At 44.2% G+C, this 21,534-nt stretch overlaps 1 protein-coding gene across 2 annotated transcripts in view; it reads left to right on the forward strand.

The window, feature by feature from the left end:
* Positions 1-21,534, forward strand: part of LHFPL6 (LHFPL tetraspan subfamily member 6) — a 251,305-nt gene that overhangs the window by 199,206 nt on the left and 30,565 nt on the right. The window contains exon 3 of one of the 2 annotated variants that reach the window (XM_058686677.1): positions 21,429-21,527. The exons of the other annotated variant lie outside the window; for it this stretch is intronic. Coding sequence (XP_058542660.1) covers positions 21,429-21,527 — 99 coding nt within the window. The remainder of the gene's footprint in view (positions 1-21,428; positions 21,528-21,534) is intronic. 2 annotated transcript variants of the gene reach the window in all.

Raw genomic sequence — 21,534 nt, forward strand, 5'->3', positions numbered from 1 at the left:
TGGAGGTGAGGATTAAGGGCCGGAATCGGTGAGTCAGCTGAGAAACTGAGAAAAGCGCTTTCTGCGTGTTTTAAAAATGTCCTTTCCTTCATCAACATACTGCCTAAGAGGGTAAAACAATTAAACAGTGAGAGAAGAAAATCATTTTGACTGGGTACATTAGTTTCCTAGGGCTGCTGTAAGAAAGGGTCACACACTGGATGGTTTGAAACGGCAGAGTAATTCTCTCACTTCTGGAAGCTGGAAGTCTGAAATCAAGGTATGGGCTGGGCTCCACCTCTTCTGAAGGTTCTAGGGAACCTTCTTGCCTCCTCGTAGCTTCCAGTGGCCCCACGTGTTCCTGGCTTGTGGCAGCCTGACATCCCATGTCATGTTCACATGGCTGTCTTCCCTCTGTGACCAGGTGTCTTCTTCGAAGGATACCAGTAATGTCGGAGGTAGGGGCCTGCTTTACTCCACAATGATCTCGTCGTAACTCATTACATCTACAGCAACCCCATTTCCAAATAAGATCACATTCTGAGGGACTGGGAACTAGGACATATGTCAGTGGGGGAGAGGGGACACGACTCAGCCCACAAGACCAGGTTAGGTAGTTTCCAAAAATATTTAGGAGCTGAACCTTTCCCTCGTATAAAAGATCATATGGAAACCCAGTATGAGAGCAGGAAAAACAGTGCCGCCCCATGGAAGGAAGGGTGGAGCCCAGGGCCTTTATCTCTCCACCCCTCCAGATCTCCTGGCCCCTTTCCCCGCCCCTGGGCATGCTGTTTCGACACCTTGGAGATCCCCCTAGGGCTTTGAGGGGCACACACAGCATGGAAAGCTATGGGACTACATGTTCCATTGGGTTCCCTTCTTAAGTAAAATCCAATTCCTGTAAAGCAGGCAAATTTCCAGAGAATGCATTCTAAAAATAGTCTCTTTGCAAAGCTTGTTTTGTTTGAAAGCAGTTGCATTTCCTTTGTTTATTGATTTTAATGTAAAGGAAATAGAATCTACTCGGAAAGCAAACCTCCCCCAGGTCCCCTTAGTGTCATCACCAGCAGCCATTCGAACAGAGTTGGGTGAAAACCTTAATACAGTTGTGGGGGTGATTTTCTTTTCCCCTCACGTTGAACATCTACATAAAATCGTGGTGTGCAGTTCACCCTGCAGAATCTAACCCTCGCCTTTCCTGAAGACTGGGAAACTAGAAACTTATACTGGGAAGGGTTGAAACAGACCGCTTCACAGCTAGTCCCACCTCCGGGGGGCACCGGGTCTACCCATAGGACTAATTACTCCCCAGCAGAAACTCCGACGGAGTCTCGCCCAGCATCCCACCCCACCGATGGAGCCCCTTGGGAATGGTTGCCCAGGACCTTGGGAAGGATGCAGACCCACTCATCAGTCGTTGGGAGGCTTCGGATCCCCTGGCAAGGAGAAAGACTGTGTTTTTCAGGCTAGATGCCGCTGGAAGGGCAGGCTCGGGAGAGAATACACAAAATAGCCCAAGGGGAAAGTCCTAACGTTAACTCCATAAAAGGTGGCTTTAAATGGTCTCAGCTGACCCATATTTTTAGCAAACTGTTTTGACTCAGCCTGCCTGACTACAATACTGTTGCCAGAACCGGCAATGAAAGGGAGATAAACACGGCGTTGTGATTTTTCTTTTTCTGCCTCCCTGGAATCCCTTGGTGGTACAAATCATGCTTGACGGACTTTGATTAGCACCTGCTCAGTTCCGCTAGGGAAAGGGGGCATTTGTCTGAGGCTCTATTCTACCTTCATGACCGAGCTAGAAATTGTGATGTGGGGGGACGGTTCCCCCCGGGGGAAGCCTGGTCTAAGCCATCTCTCTCCCACCACCGGAGACTGCCCTGAGAGAGGCAGTGGCTGGGAATGGCGGGACAAGGTGGCATGTTTGGGGCCAGCTGGGGGGGTCTGCGTCTCACTCACAGGTGCATGCTGGGTGGTGACTTCTGGGCGTGTTTGGATGTGATGTGCCCCTGTGCCGGTCCCATCAGGTGCTTTCTTTTCTGGGCAGTAGTGTGGTATTGCCACAAAGAGTTTTGGACACAGGGATAAGGAATATCATTGCATTTTTCATTCCTTTACTAATTGTGACTGTGGGCATGTCCCTTCATCATCTTTTTTGAGGGGCAGCCTAGATTCATTCTTCTAGCTGAGCTCCACATACACTGAAAGGGGAAAGGGTGGGGTGCTGTGTGCATGTATGAAGGCACAGGGTGAACACCAAGTATCTTTTGGACCACAGATACCTTATTGGGAGAAAGCATTTTTTATACAACTGATAAGGTTATCTGTGGAGTAGACTGGAACATCCCTTGATAATTTATCAAGTGGAAGAAGACCTATTTCAGAGGAGGACCAATGTAAGGCAGGACCCCCGACTCCATCAGGTATGAAGGTCTCTCCTCTGCGTTAGGAATATTTTGATGGAAAAGTTTGAGAAGCGCTAGCTTAGATCATCTTGATGGTCCTTTTCATCTCTTGCGTTTGAGAGCTTAATTCACAACCTTCAGGTCTCTTTGCCCACTAAGCGAAGGCCAGCTTCCTTGGCACAGAATTAACGACCTCCTGCAGGAGTCACTGACCCCGGCCCAACTGCTTGGCCGCCGCTCTCCTCTTCTCTCTGGTTCTCACCTCAGTCCACGTTTATCTTCCTCAGACTTGCACCCACCCATCTCCATTCTCCGTGCCCTTTCTGTCACCTGGGACGACCACATCTGCTTATTAAAACCCACTCATCCTGCAAGGGCCGCCTTCCCTTATTTCCAGCCAAAATGTAACTGATTTCAATGGCAGTTATTGGTTTTGATGCTAACATGGAACAGTACAAGCTTGAAATGTTGTTTCTGTTGCTTTTCTTCCTCTCGGACACTAGGGTGAAGGGATCTTCTTCAGTGTTGTAATTCCGCCATAGCAAAGAATACTACACTTTGCACAGACTCAACAGCCTGCCAGCTGTACATACACATAGTATATGCATAATAATATATTATAAAAAATAATAATATATTATATGTATGTATGTATATGGTATTTCTCTACCAAATTATTTATTATTATATCTCATGCTTCGATCCCTGGGTATATATATACCTGATGATCCCTGCTATGTTCTTTATGTAGAATTCCTATTCAGGTAACTAGACCATCAGGCTAAGAATGGCAATTCCTGATTCTGTCTTCTACAAGTTCTACTCTGAAAGATGCCACATTTACCCATTTGGGGGGGTTGTTTCTACATTCATTTTATTAAGCCTCTTTGGATAATCTCTTTGAAAAAGATACAAATGATTTCATTGTGACTGCTTACAATAGTATTTTAAGTACTCAGTGGTTTTTTCCATGGTGAAATAGGTTGTAATCATGTTTCAATTTGTGTTTTTAAATATTTTATATTTTCTAAATATCAAAAAGACACTTAAGACAGAATGTGATACTTTAAAAATAGAATTAAGTAAAAAAAAAAACAGTATTGAATTGACTGGAAACAAATGTTCAAGTACTTTCCAAACTTGTTTGGAACTGATCAGTAAATCACAGATGGAAAAGTAAAAAGTTTCAGTTATCCTTGACATTTCAGGAGGGAAAGAAAACAGAAAAGGAAAATCATTATAGCTGTCTCCAAAGAAATTGCTTCCAAATTGTTGTCTGTTAGCTACTCCAGATGGCTTTACTGTTTGTCAGTGGAACTGGGGGTATTATAGAAAGACCTCAGGAAAATAAATGAGGTTTTTCTTTCCTGATATCCCAGAAGGTGGAAGAAGGAAAAAATCTCTTTAAAGAAATGTCTCTTTTAAGTCTGTTGGCCACCTGTACCTCCTCCCTGGCACCCATCACAGATTTTATGGTATATTCATATGGTCCAATTGTTTTAGTGGTGAGAAGGTACTTTAATGAGTATATAGGTAGTGAAAATAACGTATATCCTAAGCAGGAAAGTTAGTAGAAACCTGTTATAAATGTCTTATAGTCTAGTAAAAAAATATGTGCGTATATAATCTGTATATATTATACTCAAATAATAACATAGGCTACATGCGTAATTATATATGGCTGTGTATATGTGTACATGTGCTTATATATGTTTGCATTTATATATATGCATATGTACATATACAGATACAATAATCCTACAGCAGCTTTATGTATGGATTTTATTCCTAGTTTGCTGTTGAGGAAACATGTCCAAGAGAAGAGCAAGAGAGTTATCCAGGACCCCAAAGCCAGAGGGGCGTGTGGTCATATGCCAAGGCTGTGCTCTGAATTACCCTACAACCCCGTGGTGGTGTTTGTGGAATGTGTGTGGCATGTGGGTCTCCCTGTGGCATCAAAACCAGTTGTAAAGACATAGGTTCAAGTCTCGCCTCGGCTCCGGTAGCTTGCCAAGACAAAAAGTCCGGCCAACTTCAGGCTTTCATTTTTTTCTTAGGGAGCAGAAGTTATAGCCTCCACCAGAGTGTCTAGAACTTACAGAGAAAGCGCCGTCTCACGGCATGAAGCCTTGTTTTCATTTCTACAGAAGATTTCCACTCTGTGTTCCCTCCATCGCGTTTTCTAAATATCCTTTGAATTTGCTTGAGCTTCGAACCTTCAAGCGGCTCAACTGTGGCAGGTTGTAAACTGCACCGAAGGCTCGTCCCTCTCAGTTTGTAGAAAGTCTTTCACTAACTACTCATTTCGTCTTGGTAGATTTTACCACTTCTTAAAAACATGCCTGGCATCCAACTTTAAGGTTGTCATGCGGCCTCTGATTGAAGTACTTTAAGGACCTTAAAAATAAATACGAAGATAAATCCTTCTTATCCTGGCACTTTTTTTTTTTTTTTTTTTTTTAAAGCACGTAGAAAGAAATGAACAGGGACTGGAGGCATGGAATCAGTCTGTTTGTGGGCACTTGATGTCCTGGTTATGGGCACTAGTAAGGAGAGAGGTTTTACTGTGCCTTCTCAGTACTGTTATGTCAGAACTAAAGCAGGATCCTCTACTACCCTTAGCAGGTGGCCAAGGTAAACCCCCACGGAGCTCAGCACTCCTTCAGGAGGTTTCTCTACCTGAGTTCTCCACTGACTAGGGTAATTTTATGATGTCAGGATGTCAGAATTCGAGAGAGTGAGATTTTCCTCCAAATACACGGTCCTCTCTCTGTGGGCTTATTCTGAGTGACCTGTCACATGCGAAACTGTCCAACCATGGTCTACTGGAACTTTCCAAGCACAGTCTACTGAGACTGTCCAACCACGGTCTACTGAGACTGTCCAACCACGGTCTACTGGACCTGTCCAACCACGGTCTACTGAGACTGTCCAACCACGGTCTACTGAGACTGTCCAACCACGGTCTACTGGACCTGTCCAACCACGGTCTACTGGACCTATCCAACCACGGTCTACTGAGACTGTCCAACCACGGTCTACTGGACCTGTCCAACCACGGTCTACTGAGACTGTCCAACCACGGTCTACTGGACCTGTCCAACCACAGTCTACTGGAGCAGCTGCTGTGCCCTGGGCAGTTGGCGTGCACTACTTAGGTCATCACGCCATCCCTGAGAGGTACAAGGGGCTTTATCCATGCTGGCCAGGAGGAGACCCTAAGGCCCAAAGTCACTGACCTGCCCAAAGTCACCACCAACCAGGACAGAGTCAGGCTCCACACCAGAGGGCATCTGGCTCCCTAGCCTCCTGCCATTCCTCTACAGTAGGCTTCCAAGTCAGGACCCCATTTGAGTTAAACTCTAGCCATGTCCCTTCTTCAGACTCTGGCTTTTCATAATAATTTAAAATATGTTAATATTGGGTTGTCTGGCTGGCTCAGTTGGTTAGGAGTCCTACTCTTGGTTTGGGCTCAGGTCATGATCTCACGGTTCGTGGGTTCAAGCCTGGCATCCGGCTCTGTGCTGACAGTGTGGAGCCTGCTTGGGATTCTTTCTCTCTCCCTCTTTCTCTGCCCTTCCCCTGCTCGTGCTCTCTCTCTCTCTCAAAATAATAAATAAACTTTAAAAAAACCTTAATATGTTAATATTTTTTGCAGCCATATGAAAAGACTCATTCTCTACTCCCCTTCTCCTGCCTCCCCTCCTTTCAAGGGAACATGGTTACATCCCACTAGCTCCTCAGACACGCAGCCTTGTCCCCAAGCCCCAGACCCAGAGGTGAGCTGCAATGCCTCACATGATTTGCATGGAAATAGGCCAGCTGGATCCCACTGTTGTCTCCATTCAAATAGGACACGACCCCCAGATCCAGCCCACTTCTTGCAGGAGACAGTGTGCCGTGGGGGCCTCTTTTCCAGCCAATTCTGCACTGCTGGGCCCTCAATGCCATCACTAGTGAGCCTAGTGTCAGCTCACCAGGGCCCCTGGGAGGATCACACAGCGAGCACATGGGGGCATCCGTATTATTTCTCACACGCAGAGCACATCACTTAGAGGCCTGGGGGAAAGGGAGCAGGGAGTTAGTGTGTTAGCAGGAATCAAAACAAAGACCTGTAGGTATGTCAGGGGAAGGGTCGGAGGTAGACAGGGATGGCGTTCTTGTTTATGATGCGAAGTTATGATGTGTTCCCTGGGAGACTTGGGACACATGTACCATTGGCCCCACAATCCCAGAAGTTCTGCAAACCTGTCCCACAAAGCAATGCATCCTGGTGGTGGTGTACTTTGTTTCCATTAGAGCCACTGTTCTGGAAATAGATACAAATGTTCAAGAGTATTGCCTTCCCCTTCTCTTTCTGCCTTATTTCATAAGAGGGAATCTACTTTCATATGCCCTGCACTGTGCTGGGACATTTTATCTCATCCTCCTGACAACTCTTATAAAGAGGTACCATCTTATCGATGAAACTCTCAGGGTTCAAGTTTAAGAGACTTGCTCAGCCAGTAACTAGTAAGTAGCAGATACAGTATTCAAATACAGGTCTGACTCCAAAGCTCTTGTCCCTAACAGTTTACCACCTGAATATTTATCTGACTGCGGTAACCATAGTTTGCCAACATGAAACTGACCAGAGTCTGGTTTGGAATTAACATCACGTTTTCAAAGTGGGGACGGTATCGGTTACGTTTGCAGTGTAAATTTACTTACAGCTAGGTTTTTTGCTTGTTTGTTGACAGAATATTGCTGAAGCCTAGTTCATTGCTCTCAGGACACTCTCATGTTGAAATATGATGATTATGTTCTTTCTTTTTTTTCTTCTGTAGAGGGAATCAGGGATGATTCAGTTTGTACAAAACAGCAGTGATCCTTCAGAGAAAATGTGTCCGCTGAAAACTCTGAGCTGAGTGGCTGGCTGGAATGTGCTGGACCCCTTATGTTGTTGTCACTCTGGGCTTTGCGAAATGTCTTGTGAAGTTCTGATAGGTAATTCTGGGTTTAACAGGTGAAGCAAGCCAGTCCTGTTTTAGGTTTAGAGTGGTTGTTTGAGAATGTGAAAAGCTTAGAGGTATTCATTGCTCTAGATTTGTATATAAATCACTTCCAGGTTGATGGTCCTAATTTAGTAGCATCGGGCCATAAGGAGGTAGTGTTGTGTCCCTATTACTTTTGAGTCAAACTTTTGTGTTTGCCTGCTAGCTTTGTGCGGACTATGGGCCAAGGGAAGAAAATGGCAAAAGTATGAATAATGAAAGAGATGTCATATGTACGAGTTCTTGAAAGCTTTGGTGGCAAGCGTCTCCTCCCTACCCCACCCCCCAAAAAAGATGGATTGATGGATCAAAGGAAGAATGGAAAAATGGGTAGATAGGTAATAGGACAACCTTTAAAACCTATTAATCCTAGAATCTGGATCATTGGTGTATGAGTATTCACTGAACAATTTTTCCAACCTCTCTGTAAGTGTGACCATTTTCATAATCTAGTGTTGGAGGAGGAAAAAGAATAGAATTATGCTTAGTTACAGAGATGCAGTTCGTTTCAGAAAATATATTTGCTATAACAGCGTGAGCAAGCAGTAAGGCAGAGCCCTCTGCTTTTGATTAAGTATTCAGTATTACTATATTATAGTAGTATTGATTAGTATTATCTGTTTGGTGAACACCTATACCTGCCAATGAAGCATCTGAAACTGGAAGCTACGATAGAATGAAATGTTTGCAGGTGCAGTGGTACAATATCATTACTAATATGGATACCTAACTACCATTTCCTGAGCCCTTATCTTATGCCAGGCACTGAAGTAGGCACTTTTATTAAGCCATTTATTTCTTAAGTAATCTCTACACGCAATGTGGAGCTCGAATTTACAACCCTGAGATCAAGAGTCACATGTTCTACTGACTGAGCCAGCCACATGCCCCTTAAGCCATTTATTTCTAATAAATATGCTAAAGATATGGGTGCCGTTAGGTCTGTTACGCAGATGAAAATCTGAGCTCAGAGAATTCAAAAGCTTACTGCTCAAGGTCACACATCACGGCAGGTGGTGTCAGGATTTGCACCTGATACGATTGACATCAGAGCCTGCGCTATTCCCACTTGACCCTCGATGTCCACAGCGCAGTCCCGTGCAGTCATGTCTGTCTCACCAGGAGCTGCTTGGAGTCACAGGAGATCTGGCCTCACCCCAGAACTACAGAACCAGAATCTACAGTTTTAACAAGGCCCCGGCTCTTTCAGCTGCAAGTGAGTCTGAGAAGCCCTGTACTGAGCCACGCTACCCTGGAAACGCGGGACTGTGTCTTTCTTCCTCTCCCGAAGCTGTGAACAGCGCGAAACGCCTTATCTTATCGGCAGTGAAAATTAGCATTTTGTTTGTTTCCGAGGTGTAGCTGCAGCACGGAGCGTTATTAGCCCCCTTCCTAGCAGCGCTGGAGTGAAGACTGCGGACCAAAGCACAGACGTAGGAGTCACGTACCCTGAGTTTGCAGCTCAGCTCTGCCTGCGGTTATCTACTTGATGAAACTCAGATCTCCCCGCTGTCTGTGACTCCGTGCCTTCATCTACCAAGTGGGGACACCAGTTCTGGCTCTACCCACCTCACAGAAAGGCCAAAGGCGCCTTTAAAAGTAAAATGCAGCAAAAACCAAAACAAAATGGAACAGACAAGAATATTAATTGGCCTTGTAGTCGTGTATGGATTCTTTACCCACACGTGAAGGTCATCAGGCCGCGGCTGTTTTATTTGTTCCTACTGAGGGTTACGTGGATGCCAGGACTTTTGGGGCAAGTGACCATTCCTCACCGTGCCAGGAATGTCCTTGCTGGAACCCTCCCTGCATTCCGTCTAAGAAGAGGACCTTCTCTGAGAGCAGGGGACTGGATTGCCAGAGGTTGTGTATAACCACGCATTGGCTCGAACCAAATCCTCCGGCCTCCTCCACGTGCCCCAGCAAAGTCAAACCCTAACAATAGGGAGCATTCGTTGGACTCTTCCTGTGAGGTACTGTGCCCACCTCTTTGTACCACTCTCTCATTTAATCTTTGCAACAACTCCAAAAGATAGATATCTTCCCCATTTTACAGAGGAGGACAACTGAGACCTGAAGACATGAAATAGTGGAACGGGAGTTTCTTAACTACTAAGGTTAGAAAGATATTGCTTCCAGTCTGGCGTCATTGACCAGAAAAGTGTCACATAGACATGGCAAAATTTCCAAAGTTTCATTGTTTGAAACAAATTTTTCTTCCCCCAGTGATTGCCCGGAACTCTAGAAAGAGCAGAGATGACAAGTCACTCGTGGCTGAAATTAGCTTGTGAAGTTTTTGCTCTGAGTGAAAAAGCAGGTATTCTGATGTGTGTCTTTTGTGTCTTCTGATCCATGAACTGGAAGAGAAGAAATAATAATCAAGGAGCCATTTGGGAAAGCATCTTAAGAAAACCTAAAATATGTTCTCTTCTGAAGGATGCTTTCAGCAAAGAAATAGCCTTATTGTCATTTGTGAAAATAGCTTGGATAGTTCAGAAATGATCACATTTCTATTTTGTATTTTAGCGTTAAGATAGGATATGCTTTTCCTTGGCTAAACTTCCGATGGCAGAGTCCATTTTTTTCATCTTTATGCCTCACGGGCTCTTTGTGGACAGAGCTCTTTGTGTGCTAGAGCTCACAGCCGGGTTCTCCCTCCCTGGTGCCCAGGGAAGGAAGAATCTGTAGGAATCTCAACAGCCCTTGCCTTCGGTTGCAGGCGGTGGGAGAGTCAATCCTGGAGAAACAATGACTTCTAATCCATCTTGATCTTCTGCCCCACTCTTCCTTTTCCACTTATATGCAGGGTTTTCCCACATGCGTGGACGTGGGAAGTGAGCCCCGAGCTGGGACCGTGAGCCTTTGGGGATTTGGGACGCATTAGTAGGTAGAGTTTAGCCATATTGGCTTAGAGTTCAGACGGACCTGGATGCACGTCCCTGCCTGCATCTACCACTTAGTAGTTTCACGAGCAGGAGTCTGCTTCTCTAAGCCTCATCTTCCTCCTTTGCTAAATGAAGGCAATGATATATTTTATATTATCTATTCTAGAAGTATTATATACTTATGCTGTGGCTTTTATAAATTCTAAATAAATAAATCACTGCCATTTAATATTTAACAAATACCATGAACCAGTGAGTCGGATGCAAGTAAACATCCGTTAGTTCCTGGCTCTCCAGGAGACGTCCTACTTATGAATACCTACAGCAAGGTAGTGAGCCCCAAATAAACGGTGCAGAGTGCATCCAGGTAGGAGCTCGCGGGAGGGGGTGAAGCCTATAGCCCGCTGTTGGGGCAGCAGGGGCAGGCTGCGTGTTGAGGCTTCTAGATCTTAACAGCTAGTATTTTCATGGTGGAGCCTGAGCATAAAGTAAAGAGTGAGAGTATCTCAAAGAGAAGGAATGCAACCTTCAGAAATGAGATAGTTCAAGACATATTGAAAGAACTGAGAGTCCCCAGTCAGAAATGCCCTTTGGGACTGGTCAGAGCACCTGAGCCACTTAATGAGACCCCCTTGACACGCCTCTGTGCCAGCTGCACAGTTCAGTGCTGGCACATCTTTCAATTATTTGAGACACAAGAAATACAGAATTGCAGGTGAAAAGTTCCACTTAGTAAAATACGATGTTGGTGAAGTCCAACACGGCTATGGCTGAACTCAGGTAGCAGGTGACAAGTGTGTGGCCTTGGAGTGGCCTTATGTCCAAGCATTGAGATCATGGTGGAAAAGAGCCCTGGACTGGGATCCAGGAGTCCCGGGATTGCCCTGGACAAGCCTATTCCATCCTCTATACCTGTTTCCAGAAAGCACTTTGAAAGTGGGTGTGGTTTATAAACCTGCCCAAGCCTCCTTCTTCTAGAATATTTAAGTGCAGTTGACCCTTGAACAACACAGGTTTGAACTGATTGGGTTCATTTATACATGGACTTTTTTCAACAAATATAGTACAGTAAGTACTGTAAATGTATTTTCTCTTCCTTATGATTTTCTTAATAATACTTTTTCTCTAGCTTAGACTGTAAGAATACGGTCTGTAACACATATGACATGTAAGATTCGTGTTATCGACTTAATGTTATCGGTAAGGCTTCTGGCCAACAGTAGGCTGTTAGTAGTTAAGTTTTGGGGAAGTCAAATGTCAAACACAGATCTTTGACTGCACAGGGGGTCAGTGCCCCTAACCCCTGCATTGTTCCACAGTCACCTGTGCTTCCTCCTTACGGTGCGGTGCTTTCAAGGTCGGAAGATTTACAATACTGGCTTGCTCTTATTTCCTCCCCAGCCGTGGATTTATTTTGTGGTTCACATTTTGTAAAGGGACAGTTATCTAGGGGTGAGAATGGAGGAGCATGGTGTACATAAATTAGCATACGGGGACTTGGAAATGTGCCAACGTCATCCAAAGAGAAGTCCAGATAACAGGCTACCAGGCCGAGCAGCTTGCCTGAGAAGAGTGAAGAAAACAATTTCCCTCTGTGCTTGCCACAGAAAGGAGGATAAAGGGACTGGAGGATGGATAAAAGTGTCCAAAAAAACATAAAAGATGAGATGATGGGAAACGTTGGCGAGACCACGGAAGGGGCATAAGTGGAAAAAGTCACGGCATAAAAAAAATAATAAACTGTGGAAAGAGAATGGAGCGATAGTCATGGAGAAAAGTGAGATCACATAAAACTTTCAGGAGCGCCTGGAAAAAATAAGGCTTTATGAGTCGAACATGAGGAGTCTTTTCTCACCACCTGTGGAGAGTAATTGGCATGGGCTGACTAGAGGTTTGTTTTGCCTTTTTGGCAGGAGCCGAATTGTTATGTTAATATTCCCCTGGCTACGTGTTAAGTACTGACTTTGAATAGAAAGAGTTTTGCAGAAGGGGAAAATTCCCAGCATCTGGTTCTTACTTACTCTGACCACTGAGCTCTTTACAGACTTCAGACTTCACACTTGAAGTCTGAGAAATAATTAGTATCATGGAAGATATTTCCAGCAATGCGTGCAAACGAACAGTTTCCACCAGGGACTCTCCCAAAGGTGTTTTACGGGCAGGCAGAGCGTACCCGGGCTAAGACTTAGGTACAAGGGTCCGTTGGGGGGTAAAGGCAGATCTCTTATAGAACACAGCACCGCTGCCCAGCTCCCGAGCGCTTGCATCTTTGCATTTATCTGTACTGTCCCTTCTCCAGGAACAGTGCCTTCTTCTTAGAGGCCATTCCACCAACCTGGCTCTTTTACTGTTTTAATTGTCTGGAACAGGATGAGGCAAAAACCCTAGGGAATTCAGGTTGGCATGGCCTAATAGTCAGTGCGTTCTTCAAGTGGCATCGTTTTTTCCATTTTAAGAATTATTGACCCATGTCTTGGATTATCATCATTCTTCTTAGGAAGCGACATCTCTCTAAATTTCCCAGACCTCCCACAAACTGACCTTCTTCATGGTCTGCTCTCCCCTGATCGCTGATTTCAGCAAGGTGCCAGGTGCAGACTAAAGACTGAGCTAATTTGCACGAATTTGTGATTTACTCATGACCCCTTAAATGTTGTGAAGCCTTCGGGATTGCAAAAATAGATTGCTTCTTAATTGCAAATGAGCCTGTAGCTGCAAATGATCTCAGACCTCCTCTGAGCACCCCACCTCTGTTACCACTTTCCTCAGATTGTTGCCTTGCTTCCTAGTGTCTTTCCTCACTTCCGCTCCTACAAACACGTATTTCCAAAAAATGTGATAATGTGACTATTTTTTCATGATTTCCTTTATGGCAGTGACAAAGGAATCTGGTTAAAATACCATATAATTAAGCCGTTGAAGTTTATAAACCACCAGATTTATCAATCCAATAAAGAAAATCCATGTAAAGGGTATAAAAGTTTGTGAGCCAGAGATTCTAACTGAACCATTGGCTCCCCAGGAGTAAATTAGGCAACCAGAGCTATTAAAACCTATTAGGTCACTAAAATATCATTTGGGGAACCACCTCAAGTTCCAGAATGTTCTCTGAGCCCCATTTCAGAAGACAGTATAACAGCTGAGAGGTTTGTCATTTCGGGAATTTGGAACTACACTTTCGTGGAACATTGATTGCTACAACACGGTCGGAGGTTTAACACAGCTGAAACTGAAAAGTGGCAGATTTCTTCCATGAAAAAGATGTTCTCAGGGGCAGGTCCGAGATGGCAGCGTAGGAGGACCCTGGACTCCCTTCCTCCCACAGATGCACAGAATCCACACCTACATCTGGAGCGGTTCCTCCTCAGGAAGAACTGGAGGCCGATTGAACAGCCTCTGCACAGCGAACGACAGGCCACGTATAGAAGAGTAGGAGAGACAGAGGCACTGCAAGGACAGAAACCCTACCCCTGATTCGGTGACCTACGTTAAGGAGGGCTATCACTGAGGGGCCCACTCTCCAGCTAGAGGCCCAGCAAAAAATCGTGCTTTAAAGGGCAACCAGACGATAAGGGAAGGAAATCCATTTACTAGCCTTGTAGCTTCCACCAAACAGGTGAGGGACTGCCAGAACCCTCTCTGGGGTTGGAGGACCAGCGAGCATCATCTTGTGTATCCCCTCCTTCACCTGACAGTGTGGGCAGAAGCAGGGTCCATACTCCAGCTGGCCTGCTAGTCTCTGATGCAATGGGCCCCTGGCTCACATAAGCTCCAGCCATCCGCCCAACGAGGCACGGGTGTGTACGCCCCTAGCCCCATTCCCACCCCAGCCTCAGCCATCCAATCAGGGTGGTCCCGGTGCTCTCTCCAGCCCCAGCCCTCCTGTCCGGGGGACCCCACGGTCTCACCCAGGGACCCCTCCCCCACCTGCCTTGGTCTGCTCCATCTGCAGCCAGCTTGCCAAAGCCACCAGGCACCTGCAGTCTACACAGGGGATGCTCCTACACAAGCCCACTCCTTCAAGACCGGGAGAGGTAGCTGTTCGGCCTAATTCGTAGAAACAAATACAACACAGAAAGTCAAACAAAATGAGACACGGGAGCATGTGCCAAACGAAAGAACAAGATAAAACCCCAGAATCAAACCTTCATGAAGAAACATCCTTGAAGGAATAATGGTTAAGAATTCCCTTGGGGCGCCTGGGTGGCGCAGTCGGTTGAGCGTCCGACTTCAGCCAGGTCACGATCTCGCGGTCCGTGAGTTCGAGCCCCGCGTCGGGCTCTGGGCTGATGGCTCGGAGCCTGGAGCCTGTTTCCGATTCTGTGTCTCCCTCTCTCTCTGCCCCTCCCCCGTTCATGCTCTGTCTCTCTCTGTCCCAAAAATAAATAAAAAACGTTGAAAAAAAAATTAAAAAAAAAAAAAAAAAAAACAATTCCCTTAACCTGGGGAAGGAAATTGACATGCAGGTCCAGGAGACACAGAGAGTCCAACGTCAGATGAATCCAGAGAGATCCACACGAAGGCACTCAGAATTAAAGGCAAGACAGTTTCCGAGACAAGCAAACACTAAAGAAGTTATCGCCATTAAAGCAGCCATGGGTAAATTCCTAGAAACACACAACTTTCCAAAATTATGAAGAAATAGAAAACCTGAATAGACCTGGTACAAGTAATAAACTTGAATTAATAACCTAAGAATCCTACAGAAAACAACAGTTCAGGATCAGATACCTTCACGGGTCAATCTACCAAACATTTGAAGAACAGTTAGTACCCATCCTTCTCCATTATTGCACAAAAATTTAAGAGGAAGGAATGCTTCCAAATTCATTTTATGAGACCAGCATTACCCTGGTATTAAAACCAAACACTGACACCACAAAAAAAAAGAAAGAAAGAAAATTATAAGCCAATATTCCCAATGAACATAGATGCAAAAAGCTTCAGCAAATCATTAGCCAACTGTATTCAACGATACATGAAAAGGATTCTATACCACAGTCAAGTGGGATTTATTCTAGGAATGCGCCGCAGGTTTATATCTGCAAATCAATCGATGTTGTATATAGCACATTAATGTGATACATCACAATAACAAAACCAAGGATAAAAATCATATGATCATCTCAGTAGGTGCAGAAAAAGTATCTGACAAAATTAGACTTTAATTTTCGATTAAAAAAAAAAACCTCTCAACAAAATGGGTATAGAAGGAACATACCTCAACATGACAAAGGTCATATATGATAAACCCACAGCTAACATTGTACTACTCAGTGATGAAAGGCTGGAAGTTTTCCTCTAACATCCGGAACAAGACACGGACGCTCACTCTCCTCACTTTTATTCAACATAGTGTTGGAAATAAGTCCATGCATATATGGTCAATTAATCTATGACAAAGGTGGCAAGAACATACAATGGGGAAAGGATAGTCTCTTCAATAAATGGTGCTGGGAAAACTGAACAGCTACATGTAAGAGAATGAATTTGATCACTCTCTTACACCTTACATAAAAATAAACTCAAAATGGACTGAAGACTTGAATGTAAGACCTGAAACCACAAAATTTGCAGAAGAAAGCATTGATGCTTTTTGACATTGGTCTCAGCAATATTTTTTTCGACCGGTCTCCTCAGGCAAAGGCAACAAAAACTAAAATAAGCAAATGAGATTTTATGAAACTAAAAAGCTTCCGCACAGCAAAGGAAACCATCAACAAAATGAACAGGCAACCTGTGGCATTGGAGAAGATATTTGCAAATCGTATATCCAATAAGGGGTTAATATCCAAAATTATATAAAGAACTTACCCAACTTAATATTTTTTTTAACATTTTATTTATTTTTGAGACAGAGAGAGACAGAGCATGAACAGGGGAGGGTCAGCGAGAGGGAGACACAGAATCTGAAACAGGCTCCAGGCTCTGAGCTGTCAGCACAGAGCCCGACGCGGGGCTCGAACTCACGGACCGTGAGATCATGACCTGAGCCGAAGTCGGCCGCTTAACCGACTGAGCCACCCAGGCGCCCCTACCCAACTTAATATTAAAAAAAAACAAAACAAAAGACCAGGGCGCCTGACTGGCTCAGTCTGTAGAGCATGCAGCTCTAGATCTCAGGGTCATGAGTTCAAGCCCCATGTTGGGCATGGAGTCTACTTAAAAACAAAAACAAACAACCCAATTGAAAAATGAGCAGAGGACTTTGAATAGACATTTTCCCAAAGAACATATATAGATGGCCAACAGGCACATGAAAAGATGTCAAGCTCACTAATCATCAGGGAAATGCAAACCAAAACCACATGAGATATCACCTCACACCAGTGAGATTGGCTATTATCAAAAGAACAAAAAAATAACCAATGTTGGCAAGGATGTGGAGCAAATCGAGCCCTTTTGCACTGTTGGTAAGAACAAAATATTAGTGCAGCCATAATGGAAAACAGTATGGAAGTTCTCAAAAAATTAAAAATAGAACTAACATACAATCTAGCAGCTTTCCATTTCTGGGTATTTATCTGAAGAAAATGAAAATTCTAATTCAAAAAGATAATGTACCCCAATGTTCACTGCAGCATTATGTATAGTAGCCAAGATACAGAAACAACCTAAGTGTCCATTAATACATAAATAGATAAGGAAGATGTGAGATATATATCATGGAATATTACGCAGCCACGAAAAAGAATGAACTCTTGCCATTTGCAACAATATGGATGGACCTAAATGTTATTATGCTAAGTGAAGTAAATCAGAGAAAGACAAATACCGTATGATTCTACTTATATGTGGGATCTAACAAAACAAAACAAAACAAATAAACCAGCAAAACAAAACAGAAACAGATTCACAGATCTAGGAAACAGATTGTCGATTACCAGAGAGGGAGGGGAAGGAGTTGGGCAAAACAGGTAGAGGGGATTAAGAGGTACAACCTTTCAGTTGTAAAATAAGTACGTCATGAGGATGTAATGTACAGCATAGGGAGTATAGTCAATAATATTGTAATAACCGTATGGTTACAGATGGTAACTAGACGTATCAGGAAGATCATTTCGTAATGTATAAAACTATCAAATCGCTGTGATGTACACCTGAAACTAGTAAGATGTTGTATGTGGGTAATACTTCAATGATAATAAAAAAGATGCTCTCACTTGTATGTTAAATTGTCTCTAACTTTATGTCACAATATAGTAACTTCAGTATGGACAATAAAATGCTAGTTGGCTCCAGTCGACACACTAAGGGCAGTTGGTTAACATTTGGAGTATTCACTTCAGAAATTCACACTCCAGGAAAGATTGATTAGCGTAAATTCCCTAACCAGAGACCACACCACAGAGGGTTAACACAAAACCTTCTAATATCAATCAATACTTACTGAGGCTTATTAATCAGTGTAAGTTGTACTAGAGAGAGATTTTAACTGAGAAAATGAATAACGTGCAAGTAATAGGGTAGGATAGAAAGACCTGTATCAGCACGAGTTGGGCACGTACTGGCCAGAGTCTGAGCAGTGAAAGAAACCACTATAGGTATTTCAAGTAGAAAGGGGTGTAGTCCAGGGATTTAAAGTTTCACAGACCTCTTAGGTTTGGGGAGGTGAAGGACAGAGAGGAATGCAGGAAATCAGGAAGTGCAAGGGTAGAAAGAAACTACAGCTGATGATCTGCCCTTAGTGGGTGATGTTGAGGAGGCTGCCTCCTCACTTTGGGGGGTAGTCACTCCCCAAATCTTATGTCTACGGTCTACAGAAAGGCATGTCCCTAGTTGCAGCTGCCAGTGGGGAATTGGTTTAGTTTTCTCTTTTACCTTCTGAATCCCACGCGAGGGCTTCTCATTGAGAGAACATGAGCCAGAATTTCTGCCAGCGGAAGAGTTTGGAAATGTAGTTTCTTGCTCTCTAGCCCCACCTAGAAAGCGAGAATCCAAAAGAGCCGGGGTGATTTTCATGAATAAGTAGTATTAAGCTTAGGGTATAAGGATCTGTCCAGCCCAGCATCCTTTTGAGATGGTCTCTTAGGTCTAGAAGAGCCTTCTTCAGTAGCACTCACTGCAACTGTGAAAATAGTCCGGTGTGGTAGCCAACAGTTCCCTGTGGCTATCAGGCACTTGAAATGTGGCCAGTGCAATTGAAGGAATGAGTTTTTAGCTTAATTTAATAAACTTAAATTTGAACTCACGACATGTGGTTCATGGCTACTGCATTGGGCAGTCCAGGTCTAAACTCTCTTTGGTCCCTGTCCCCCCTTCCTTTAAATGGAAGATATTGCCTGATTTGACCTAAAGTGTCCTAAACCTGCCGGTTGAAGATTTGTTGTATTTACAGTGTGTTGAATGTCCTTGTTCGAATGACTATGTGATGGATTTGGGGAAGAGGGTTTCACCGGGCTTGCAGAATTGGTCATCTGACTGTTTTTTTGTGCCAGCCGACTAAGAAACATCATTAGATATTTGGCTGAATTTAATCCAAGACTTGCTGTCTCCATAACATAAAACAAGCAGAAAGGTAGCCGGAGGCCACCGATGTTTACTTACGGAACCTAAAACTGCAAGAACCAATTAGACTGATCGGTTTGCAACATACATTTTTCTCTCAGAAATGTTTCTCAGACCTTTGTAATCTGCAGTATTTTTGCTGTTAGCACACCTTAGCAGATGACAAAACATACAAACACTACATAAATATTAATACAAAAACCCAGATAAGCTAGTTGCTGTCCCCTGAATACTCTTTTTTTTAAATGTTGATTGATTTATTGTGAGAGAGAGAGAGTGAGTGAGTGGGTGGGTGAGTGCAAGCAGGGGAGGGGCAGAGAGAGAGAGAGAACCCTAAGCATAGGCTCCGTGCTATCGGGACAGAGCCCAATGTGGGACTTGATCTCACAAACTGCGAGATCATGACCTGAGCCGAAATCAAGACTCAGACGCCTCACCAACTGAGCCACCTACGTGCTCCGAACACTTCTGTTTTTAATGTCAGCTATGCCCGTGGTATTTTTTAAAATCATGCACATTACATAAATTTCTATGTATGAAATTGTTCTTCATTTATATGGTTGGATCTGCATTTCGTAGTGTCATAAAGACAGCTCAATATTCTACAAAAGAACCCTGACTGCCAAGCGTTCCGCCGCTTGGAAAACCACACACCAATTTGCTCCATATGTAAAATTCTCTCTATTTAGTTTCCCAAAGTGCCTGGCATCACACGAATCAAAACAGGCACTTTCGTGGATACGTGACACATTTCCCCGCCATCTGAAAAGGACATTAGCAAATGAGGCTATTTATCATTTCTTTCCCTATCAGAAAAAGAGAAAACTGATGATTTCGATGTCACGATTTTTCTTTTTTTTTTTTTTTTACATTTGAAAATTTTCTCTTTCTGCGTTTGTCATCCTTCAAAAAATTGCTCACAAGTTCTCAAAAAAATAGTGTCCCTTATTAATTTAAGAACTGGGTTATCATGGAAATGGCACCACATTATGTTTTGAACACTCACGGAACTCAATTCACACAAACTTTGGCCTCCTCACTAATTATCTCTTTACCTGGTGATGGATAACTTGTTAGAGTTGTCTTCAGAGAGCTACAAATACTGTCCTGAGGAAACCAGTCCCTGGGGCATTCGCTTAGTCGGCAAAACCTCATACCGTCGCTGAGTTATTTTTCAGCCTCGACACAATTCAGATCGATCCAACTGCATCGAAGGCATCCTGGAATTAGTGATTTGCAGTTTCGGTGATTCTTTGTGGGCCTTCCCTCGGATCACAGGCCCTCAGCATTAAACGGTTGTTTTACCGTTGACCAAGGGACAGATTGTGGGGAGGGGGAGATTTGTGTCGGTTCGTAGCGGGTGTCTGTCCACACAGCTCAGCGTAGAGGTTGGGAAGGGTTTGGGAAGCAGCTCCTCCTTAGATAACTGTAAACAGACCGTGTGTATGGGTTAGAACCGCTCGGGTCATCTACCAGGAGCCCAAGAAGCAAGAGGGGGACAGAAAGGGACTCAAATACAGAAATTCTGCAAGTCTCTTCCAGCGGCGTTTGGGGCCCTGTCATTCCGCCTCTGTGTTACGATGTGAGTGGATTTTCTCATTTAAGGGGCTCCCTCGTCTAGCACATTCTCTCAGGCAGTGCTGGTGTTCTCACCAATCAGACTATGTATGTGGTGGTCCTACAGGCCCAGCACACTTGTGGGACTTACGGACGATGACAGTACCCGCGGACTGATGCGACAGGATGGGTGCTTTCCGATTAGCCCTCGGATTCCGGTGGTGAGGGCCTAAGTCTCATTCAGCTTCTTGTCAAACCATGTTAGACTTCGATCCAAAACTGCAGACGTGCCGATCAAAAGCTGTCAGCTCAGAGTGTGCTGCCACGATAACTTCATTTACATCGAAATAAAACCATCACCTTCTTCAGTTTAATCATCAATACTTTTGGTCTTAGCTGCAAGGAGGACTTAGATGATTGTGGAAGTATCTGTCTTCTAGGCTATTTCTGTGATGGATGAACGCTCCCTGATTCTCAACTCTTCACCAGAGTTCTAACGGCTGGGAGTACAGCTAACAGGTCCGATCCATGTGCCAAAGTGGTTCATGAGAATCTTCGTGCTCTCGCTGCCCCTAGGTAAAATTGGATGGTGCTGAAATATTCTAGTTTGATTCTTCAATTGGAAAGGAAAAAAATCTAATGGATGATGAAGCATAACCTATTAGGCACTTTTGCGTGCTCTTGACTCACTTGTTTACATGGACGGATGGTGGACCTGGTGGGATTTTTACAAGCGTGATTTTTTAAAAAGCTTCTGAATTGTATTTCCTCAACAGGATTTGCAAGGCTTTTGATGCTTTGAAAGGCAAAGTCGGAACCAAACTGAGCTATCAGGGGGTTTCTTTTTGTTTTTGTTTTCCTTTTAAGCAGACCTGCAGTTGTTCATGGAATCAAACTGGCCTTAGATTGCTTTAAGGAGCAGTGGCTGGTGCTTCCCAAAACGCGGACACCGTGCCCTTTTGTTGTATTGCTAATATCCACTCCCCCTCCATGCGGCTGCCTTTACCTGGAGATGCAGAGGAGAACCAGTAAAGCCCTCTTGGCTTATCTCTTTGCAGGCTTGTTGATCGGTGCTGGCTGTGCCCTCTACCCCTTGGGCTGGGACAGCGAGGAAGTCCGTCAGACTTGTGGCTACGTCTCTGGCCAGTTTGACCTGGGTAAGTT

Source organism: Neofelis nebulosa, chromosome 1, assembly GCF_028018385.1.
Source record: "Neofelis nebulosa isolate mNeoNeb1 chromosome 1, mNeoNeb1.pri, whole genome shotgun sequence".
Classification (NCBI taxonomy): domain Eukaryota; kingdom Metazoa; phylum Chordata; class Mammalia; order Carnivora; family Felidae; genus Neofelis; species Neofelis nebulosa.